At 48.2% G+C, this 9,939-nt stretch overlaps 1 protein-coding gene and 1 non-coding gene across 11 annotated transcripts in view; one reads left to right on the top strand and one right to left on the bottom strand.

Annotated features, from left to right (window-relative positions):
• Positions 1-8,729, bottom strand: part of SLC26A4 (solute carrier family 26 member 4) — a 55,451-nt gene extending 46,722 nt beyond the window's left edge. For 4 of the 10 annotated variants that reach the window (XR_008617460.1, XR_008617461.1, XM_055085087.1 and 1 more), the window contains exons 1-2: positions 7,560-8,729; positions 5,675-5,814 (exon numbers count right to left, since the gene is read on the bottom strand). Coding sequence is in view for 4 of the 10 variants with exons in the window: in XM_055085087.1 (XP_054941062.1) it covers positions 5,675-5,814; positions 7,560-7,723 (304 nt within the window). In the remaining 6 variants the exon portion in view is untranslated. The remainder of the gene's footprint in view (positions 1-5,674; positions 5,815-7,559) is intronic. The other 6 variants (XR_008617458.1, XR_008617455.1, XM_055085086.1 and 3 more) reach the window with 4 other exon arrangements.
• TRNAE-UUC (transfer RNA glutamic acid (anticodon UUC)) lies at positions 295-366 on the top strand. The gene has a single exon. It is a non-coding gene; the product is annotated as a tRNA-Glu (tRNA).
• Positions 8,730-9,939: the final 1,210 nt, after the last annotated feature.

Here is a 9,939-nt window from a genome sequence, read left to right as displayed (position 1 = left end):
GAGGGAGAGGCCACAACAGTGAGAGGCCTGCGTACCACAAAAAAAAAAAAAAAAAAAAATTAAATTCTGGGGGCTTCCCTGGTGGCGGCAGTGGTTGAGAGTCCGCCTGCCAATGCAGGGGACACGGGTTCGTGACCTGGTCGGGGAGGATCCCACATGCCGCGGAGTGGCTGGGCCCGTGAGCTATGGCCACTGAGGCTGCGCGTCCGGAGCCTGTGCTCCGCAACGGGAGAGGCCACAACGGTGAGAGGCCCGCGTACCGCAAACACCAGGGCAAAATAGTGATCAGGGAATTCCCTGGTGGTCCAGTGGTTAGGACTTGGCACTTTCACTGCCATGGCCCAGGTTCAATCCCTGGTCAGGGAACTAAGATTCCACAAGCGAGCGGAGCAGCCAAAAAAAAAAACACAAAATGGTGATCAGTATGCATGCTTCCACTTTTGTTAAAGTAAACGTGTCTGTCGTACGCATTTAAAAATATGAAAAGATTTAACATAATTCAGGTATGCAAAGACTATAATATAGTAAACACCCATGTACCCACCCTCTAGCTTAAGAAATAAATTATTGCCAGTACAGTTGAAACTCTCTATATACTCTTTCTCATGCACATCATCTTTCCTCCCTCCACCCTCAGGAATCAACCACTATCCTGAATTTAGTGCTTGTCATTCTCAGACATTTCTTTATACCTTTACGTAGATATGCATTTATGTGTCTAGTAGGATATTTACTAAAATATGGGTTTAGTGGGTTATCTATATGCTAGGATCAAAGGAGACTTCTCATTTGTTGAAGAGGTATTTTTTTCATGTTCCTTATATGTATTTTCTAGTTTCCCACAATAAACATTCATTCATTCATTCATTCAGCAACTATTGATTATGTACCCTCCATGTGCCAGGCACTGTTCTAGGTTTGGGGGAATATGGGAGTGGACAAAACAAAGTCTCTGCCCTTAGAGAGTTTGCATTCTAGAAGAATCTGTATTACTGATGCAAATGTTTTCATATATAAATTACAACAAGGAATTGCAATAAACAGTCATCCCAAGAGCATAGAGTAGAAAGGTGAGGTCACAAAGGGAAGACAAGAAAAGAAGGAGCAAAAACAAAAGCAAAAAAAATTTCTTTTTAAATATTAAAAAATAAAAGAAGGAGCAAAGAATGAAAACAACCTATTTCCTATGTATTTTTTCCAAGTCTTTCTCAAACTTCCACTTGCCTAAACTGGGCTCTGCAGTCCTTACAGGCCTGGAAAATGGGGGCTTTTTCAGTTTTCACATAGTATCCTATTTCAGGACAACTGCTACTCAGATATACTGTAATCATATTATAAGGGAATTTGGTACAACAATTTTGAAATTGCATAATTTGTAAAGAAATCTAAGCCTTTGATTTAAACTATGGAATCTCTTGTGTTGGCACCCTTCCTATGTAGGATGGTGGCATGTATTGATAAAGGTGGTGCTAGCAAACATTCGGAAGCATTTAGAAGCAAAAGTATCCATAGAAAGTAGAGAGCAGATTCCCCATATGTACGATTAAAAATAGCACTAAAAGGGCTGCCTTGATTTCTTGCTGCCTAATGGGAACTTTTTGTTAATAATAAAAGTAAAAAAGATCTCATGATCCTTAGCATTTCTGGCTTCTCAGTAACTCCGATGAGTTTTTCCCTACCCCTCAGCTGCCCAGCCAGCGGTTGTATTGGTTATATCGTGGACCTTGCCATCCCTAGAAACTGCAGCACCACCTCTGAGATCTCAACGTTGAGCCTCCTGCTCTCCACCTACAGCCACCTAGCCTCTCCACTCACCTCCTCCAGAATCCTTCCTGCAACATTTCTTTGTCCTCAGGAGGCTTCTAATCCATGAACGGATCCACTATCCTTGGCAGCCTCTCATCTTCACTTGCCTCCTTGTCCATAGAATTTTCACAAATACTCTGAACTTCCTGGCTTCACTCTCTCTCTCTCCTTCCCCTGTCTTCTCTGGTGAAGCCCCAGTCTGGCCAAACCCAAGCATCACCCTATTCCATGCCAGGATTCAAGCAGCTGGATAACTGAACTAAAGTTCTCTACATTTGGGCTGGCCAGTTTCACATAAATTTCATGATCGCAAGCCCCAGATGGGAACTCCAAACTGCCTGGCTATCCAATTTCATTTCCTCAGGAAGTGTGCTTTTCCTCACCCCGAGATAGCTACTCAGACTTCCCCTACTTCTCTCAAACTCCCCATCTCCCTTCTCTATACAGACACTGTTTAGAGATGAATCCTAGACTTCATCCAAAACATGGACTCCATGAGATGCCTGTTGGCTTTTTACCAAAAGTTCCAATTTCTCTGCATCTGCACAGTTTTGTCTGTCTTTTCTCCTTTGAAAATGGAGGAAAAATATCCCACCTATCTTTAAGGAGCAGCCCTCCCACTTCTATCCTTGAACCGATCTTCACTTGCCCCTTCTTGTCACTTTTAGTTGTTTCTCCTCTACCTCATGGACCACAGATCTCATGGTCCACTGGGTCACATCTGTGTTCTAGTACCTCCTATATTAAAAGAAAGATAAATCCTCCCATCACTCTATCTTTGCCTTTTATGCCTCTGGTTACAGCCATTTCTCTACTCTGCTTCACAGCAAACCTTAAAAGTATTGTCTGTGTTCCATCACCAAGAGCATTCCACACTACAGACCCCTCTATCCTTTAAAAAAAAAGAAAGAAAGAAAGAAAGAAAAGAAAACTCCTCTCTTGGCTTCTGACCCCACATTCCTCAGATTGTTCTTTTTCTCTAACTTCCTGAGGCCAACCTCCTCATGTTTCTTTGTGGCCCCTCCTCATCTCCCCGACCTTTAAGTACTCCAGCCCCGTTCTCCTCCCCATCTGCCTTTTCTCCCTAGGTAGTTTCAGGCATTCCCACTCCTTTAAATATCACCTCTAAAGTGATGCTTTCTGGACTTTTATGTCTAGCCCAGACCTCTCCAATGACCTTCCCACTTCTAGTATCTCCAACTCCATTATCTGGCCTCTCAAATGTGGCTTGTCCAAAACGAAATGCTTGGTTTTCCATCCCAATCCTGCTCCTCAGCCAGTCCCAATCCATCAGTATATTACCCGTGATTCCTGCTCCAAAATACATTTCAGGGGACTTCCCTGGTGGTACAGTGGTTAAGACTTCTCACTTCCAACGCAGGGGGCGCCGGTTCAATCCCTGGTCGGGTGCAGCCAAACAATATATATATATTTATTTCAGATCTATGCAGCTCTCTGTGATCTCCTGCTTGATTGGCTTCAAGCCGAACCATCTATCCTCAGGGCTGGGACTTGGGAGAGGCAAGCAAGCAAGCGAAGTGCCTGGGGCGCATTATTGAAGAAGGCCCCCAGAGAGTGACTCATTTAATCCTGGCCCTGTCTAACCTTATCTCCTCCTGTTCACTCCCCCCAGCCCACCCCCTCCTCCACCCACACTGGAATTCTTCCCGTTCTTCCCCTTGAAAATACTATGCTCTTTTTGACCTCAGGGACTTTGCACCTTTGCCTGGTACACCCTCCTTTCTGCTCCTTACACGGCTGTCTCCTTCCCATTCTCCTGACCCTGATTAAATTTCACCCCCTCGGGAAGCCTTCCTTGACCATTCTAACTAAAATAAACACTCCATCCCCAAATTAATCCCTATTCAAGCCTATTTAATCCACCATAATAGATATCACAACCTGTAATTATTTTTCTATTTATCTGCTTATTTATTTAATTCCTCTGTCTCCCACTTAAAATGAGCTCCGTGAGATCAGTACCCACCCATGCCTGTCAGTAAACCACTGAATCCCCATGGCTGGGCTACATATGTTATTAGATGAATGAATGATGATGAATGATGAATGAACATATGAACGAACCAGGTGAGCCTCCCAGAAATTCACCTTACAAAGATAACTTCATAGAGATGATGTTTCTGGAAAGCGTTATCAGTCATAAAGTGAGGAACTGCATCGTTTATAAATTAAGATCCTCGGAATTAGACTCTGGGTTCAAATCCCAGCTCCACCACTTACCAGCTCCATGACCTTGGACAGGACGCTTAATAAACGAAACTAAAACTAAAGTTAATTCTTATAAGATACTTGTCTATGAACACTTGGGGGACACAGCTTGAAACACCATTTTTCATACAGAAAGATGATTCATTATCAGGACTGCAATTCAGTCCTCTTTAGTAAATGTTTACAAGGCCACCGATTTGGTGCCAGTCTCATGCTAGGCACTGGCTAAACAAATATGAATTAGACAGTTCCTGTCCCCCAGGAGCCACAGGGCGTTGCCACGTCACAGCTGTTAGAGTTCACTGTGTACACAGCACTTGGCATCATTTAAGGTATGAACCGCCCCGCCCCATCCACCTTTGTGATTGAGAACATGGTTGACCAGGCTATGGCTCTGCACTGGGGCCACAGAATATCTTCCTTCTCTGTGGGAATCTCCCTGGCCTGCTCTGAATAATCCTGAGAGCTCTGTAGGCAAATATTGGCTCATGGCATTGCTCCACCACTATTACTAACTTGTGAAATAGTCCATTTCCAAGCCATCTCTCTACACACATTTCTACCCCACCCTACTTCCCATCACTTGGCAAACTGAGACTTAACCTTCAGGGAAACAGCTCTGATGACTCCTCCTCCAGGAAGCCATTCCCAGTCTCCAAAGGCTGGGTTGAGTGGCCCTGTGTGCACTCCCTTCCCAAGCAATGTTACCCCTGCTACCGTTGGTCCTTCCATTGAATTGTTATCTATCTCCTCATTGGACTCTGAGCTCCCTGAAAGCAGGTGGTGCATCTTATTCATGTCAGAATACCTAGTGTCTGGCACCTACTAGAAACTCCATAAAAGGATAATAAATAAATGAGATTTGTTTTCATGGTCTAGAAGCTTTGTAGAGTTGAGGCGAGGGCAGAAACAAGATGATGGGGGTGGAGGACAAAGGAGAATGCCCATACTGCTATTTACCAGCTATGCAATAGATTTCCAAGATGTTCATGGAAATGTGGCATAAAGGCAGTTTAAAAAATGTCCTGTGTTGGGACATTTTGCCAGACGATTAAAATACGGGGATGGATTTAAAAAGGGGAGGGGGAGGTAAGGGGAGAAAAAGCCACTTACATGTAGTCCAGGCTAAAATATGTCCTTCCCTCTCCCTTAAGTCAGTTTCAAACTGCAGGTCAAGACCATGTATGCAATGTAAAATAATTTAACGGGCTACAATCATCATTTAAAAAATATAAGCAGAATAGAATAGGACAGAATAGAAAATATCAGAGTGTATCACCTGTAGTGAGGGTAAATATTATTTCACAAAACTTGAGATATGTGTGTATAGATCATGATGTAATACAGATTTCTTACTGTGAGTTCTGATCAGTGAAAATTGGGAAGCTGCTGCTTAGGTGATAGGGCTGTAGTTGGAGCCATGCAGCTAAAGAAGCAGGGCTTCCCTGGAAGAGACCTCCAAGGAAGAGGAGAAAGAGGGGAATCTCACCACTAAGGGGCAGACTCTGGAGGAAAGATGAAGGCTGTGAAGGGTGGGCAAGCCTCTGTTGCAGACCCAGGGGAGCGAGGGGAGAGTTAGGAACGGCTGCTGGAGACTGCAGTTCTCCATCACTTGGGAGCTAGTCCACCACCATCTTACCTTGCAGTGTCCCCACTAGCCCAGTACTGACTCCCGAAATGGTATCACTAAGCAGCCATTCCTTGATCCGGTATTTGGGGAGCCAGTCCAAGATGGGCAGGAGAGTCTTCAGCACACCAAGGGTTCTCTTTCTTGAACAACTGTCAAAAGGCAAGAAAACTGGATTACCAATCCAATCTCCGTCACAGCCCACTGCAAATCACAAAGTTTTGAACTGAACTCTGCTAATGTTTCTAACTATTTAGAAAAAAGGATAGGAATTGCATGGAAAATACTAACAGTGAAGTGCTTACCATGTCTTTGCCAAGAACTCTATTTACCCTTTTAAATGCACTGTACTAGAAAACACAGGATTAAGTGTTCCCTCCCCTCTCTCCCACCTTCTTAATCCTCTGAGAAAATATCCCTAAACAAGAACCCATTTTCTGGTCCAGCCCCAGATTGATCAATGTGGAGTCTTTAAATGGAGATTAATTTTTGGACTTCTAACCCAGGCACTTTCTTCTTCTTCTCTTTTTCTTTCAAGAAACATAAACAAGCTCTGTATATTTTGGCAATAGGAGCTTGGAGCCAGTTTTTACAACTCTTTAACATGATGAATCTATATCTTGCTGCACCTTGCTATCTAGTTTTTAAAATTCAACAACCTATAGGTAAAAGAAGAAACATATTAAAAGTAGGTGAACACTATTTGACTCCTGATTCAAATAAATTATTTTAAAAATTATATTTATGAGACAATTTGAATTTTTTTTTTTTTTTTTTTTTTTTTTTTTTTGTGGTATGTGGGCCTCCCTCTGCCGTGGCCTCTCCCGTCGCGGAGCACAGGCTCCGGACGCGCAGGCCCAGCGGCCATGGCCCACGGGCCCAGCCGCTCCGCGGCATGCGGGACCCTCCCAGACCGGGGCGCGAACTCGGCTCCCCCGCATCGGCAGGCGGACGCGCAACCACTGCGCCACCAGGGAAGCCCAGAATTTGAAATTTTTGACTTAATTTTTTGTATTAAGGAATTTTTTAAATTTTTGTGTGCGATAATGGAATTGTGGTTGTATTTTTTAAGAGTCCCTAAAGATATATACAGACAAAATAAAAAACAAAAAGAAACACCCTATGGGACTTAGGTTAAAAAAAAAAAGTCGAGCGGGGCAAGTATGTGGTGAAACAAGATTAACTTTGAGGTGATCATGGGTGATGGGTAAAAACATGGGAAGGGGTTCATTACACTACTATGCCTACTTTTGAATGTGTTTGAAATGTTTTATAATAAAAGGTTTTTTAACAGAAAGAAAATCTAGCAGCAGCTGATAGTTCCCTTTTTGTTTGTCATATCTACTTACGGGTGTCCCGTTTGGGTTAGAGACTGAGGGAGGTTCTTCTCGGGGGGCCCCTACTGCCTGACAGTGGACAGCATGGAGCACAACGCGCTCCGTGTTGTCGCCTTCACTTCGTGTCTCTGAGTGGCATCCGTCCTAGATGAGTTTGGGGCTTTCAAGGATTCTTGGTCAGGTGACGGGCTACCCATCACCTCTCTGTAATCGAGCACCTTGCTCTCCCTCTCTCCTCAGCCTAGCCTTCACGAGAAGGCCGTAGGGACCCTCTGTACCCCAAGGCGCACTCCAGGTGCCCTCAAGAGTGGAAAAGGAGATGCGGCTCCCCGAACACACCCTCTCCAAAGATGAGTTTCCGAGACTAGGGTCGATTCGGGCCGAGAATGATGGAGCCACTCTCCCACCGGGAAGGCCAGAGTCCGTGAGCTGACCGAAGCCCGGTCGACCCTGCAGGGCGGCGCGGCATCCCACACTCCGCCGAGGGGCACGCCCGCGGGTCGGCGCGCCCGCATTCCCGGCTTCACTGAGCCCCGCGCCCCGCCCGCCGCGGCTGCTACCTGCAGCCCTTGGCCAGGCTCTCCCGCAGCGTCTTGCGCTCCTGCAGGCGCCGCTCGTACTGCTGCTGGAAGGCGAGCTCGCTGTAGACCGGCCGCGACACCACGTAGCTGCAGCTGTACTCGGGGAGCGGCGGCGGCTCCAACCTGCCGCCCGGCGCTGCCATGACCTGAGAGGCGGAGGACGACGAGGAGGGAGGAGATGGAACGAGGGAAGAGAAGAGGAGGTGAAGACCGCCCGTCAGCCGCCCCCGGCCGGCCCCACCTGTTGCAGCCGATCCCCGAGATCCTGGTCCGCGCGCTGCCGCCCTCTGCGCCCGGGCCTGCCACCCCCGGGCGCGCACCTCCAGCCTGCAGGGGGCCCTGAGGACCTCTGGGTCCCGAGCCTGCACCTGCCGCCCGGCGCAACCGGACTCTAATAAGAGAGTGAGCCCGGCGCTGGGGGGCGGCGGGAGCCCGACCCAGTCCCCTCAGATGGGCAGCCAGGGCGCTGTCCGCGTCCTGAAATCTCCCCAAACCCGGGCTGGGGCCCGCGGCGCGCAGGGGCAGGAAGGGGGACTCTGTGAACGTCCCTCTCTCCCCGCACCCGACCCAGGGCGCAGCGCCAGGCGCGCCCTGGGAAAGAAACACAACCCCCGGAGCCGGGCGTGGAACCCTCAAGCCATGCTCCCCGGGTCCCGAGGCTGCGCCCGCGTTGCAGGCAAATTCCAGCAGCCGGGCGCGCTCTCCCGGGGACAGAACTTTGGGCGGGTGGAGCAGGTCTCACCCCTCGGCCTGTTTTCCTAGCTTCCTTCTCGCAGTCAGCTTCTCAGAAAGAAGGCTGTACTGTCCCCTGCCCGGCGGCTCTGTGTCCCCCCCCCCCACTAGTCCCATCCCCAACCAGCGATGCCTCCCCGGGAGTTAAGCCAGGGCGGGGTGGGGTGCGCTGCATCTTCAGCGACGATCTCACCTGCTCCGGCTCAAGTCCGGCCCGGAATGCCCCTGGGACAGCCGTTCCGCCGCCTTTATAGCGCTCGCAGAAGGCAGTGAGACGTTTTATTTATGGAGCAACAGAGACACCTTAGTCCAAAAGAGGGACACACAGGCAGCGGTCTTTTCCCCACCTATCCTACCGGGAAAAAAAAAAAAATCCTACCCCTCCCGAATTCTTTCCCTTTCCCGGACCAGGAAGGCTAAGAAACTTACTGGCTGTCACCCAGGGGCCACCCGAATCCTCACCCCCTGCGCGGCGGCTCTGTGTCCCCCCCCCCCCACTAGTCCCATCCCCAACCAGCGATGCCTCCCCGGGAGTTAAGCCAGGGCGGGGTGGGGTGCGCTGCATCTTCAGCGACGATCTCACCTGCTCCGGCTCAAGTCCGGCCCGGAATGCCCCTGGGACAGCCGTTCCGCCGCCTTTATAGCGCTCGCAGAAGGCAGTGAGACGTTTTATTTATGGAGCAACAGAGACACCTTAGTCCAAAAGAGGGACACACAGGCAGCGGTCTTTTCCCCACCTATCCTACCGGGAAAAAAAAAAAAATCCTACCCCTCCCGAATTCTTTCCCTTTCCCGGACCAGGAAGGCTAAGAAACTTACTGGCTGTCACCCAGGGGCCACCCGAATCCTCACTTGCGCCCTAATTACTAACGTGGGTTACGAGGTCAGGGGCGAAACAGCCCCTGGGGAATTTGTTACGGAGAGCAGAGCCCAGCGTGGAAGAAGAGGTCGGCTATTGCGGGGAACGCTGACCTTGACCCCTAGGTTGTATGAATCCGGAAGCTCCAAGGTCTGGCACGCGGCTCTCACACCAGGTGGAGAGGAGGAAAGGAGCAGCGGCCAGTTTTGCATTTAATAAGGCTTTGGATTTCTAGAAAGTCTTTCTTTAGAAGTACCCAGTGGGTGGTGGTTATAGAGAGTTCATAATTTATTCATAAATCTTAGATACGAACTTTTCTGTGTTTGTGTGTATTTCACTTCACAATCAAAATCAAGTGCCCAGGTGGCCCCTTTTCTTACCTGACTGACTCTCTGGTTCTTTTGATGTTTCTTCTCGTTCGTTCATCTGAACAGTCAAGGAGGGAATAAACTGGACTAAACAGGAATCAAAACTAGAAGAGAGTGAGTGGGGAGTCTGATGTATCCTACCTAATCAGTGTTCTGTCTTCTGCTGGGATGAATCTTGCTAAAACCGACTAATACGGGTTAAGATGAAGGGAAGGAGAGTTTGGTAAACAGGAAGATTCTCTCCTGATTATCAGTAAATGCAGAAGAGGCTCTAAAATATGGACCTTCTGGACACCAGCCTTCAGGTCCCCCCTGGAAAATTCAGACAATGACCATTCTATAAGCAACAGGAAGCAGAATCCTCACAGGAGAACCCTAGTGTAAATCCCCTGAAATTGTA

Source organism: Physeter macrocephalus, chromosome 5, assembly GCF_002837175.3.
Source record: "Physeter macrocephalus isolate SW-GA chromosome 5, ASM283717v5, whole genome shotgun sequence".
NCBI classification, from domain to species: domain Eukaryota; kingdom Metazoa; phylum Chordata; class Mammalia; order Artiodactyla; family Physeteridae; genus Physeter; species Physeter macrocephalus.
This window is presented reverse-complemented; position numbering and strand designations above follow the sequence as displayed.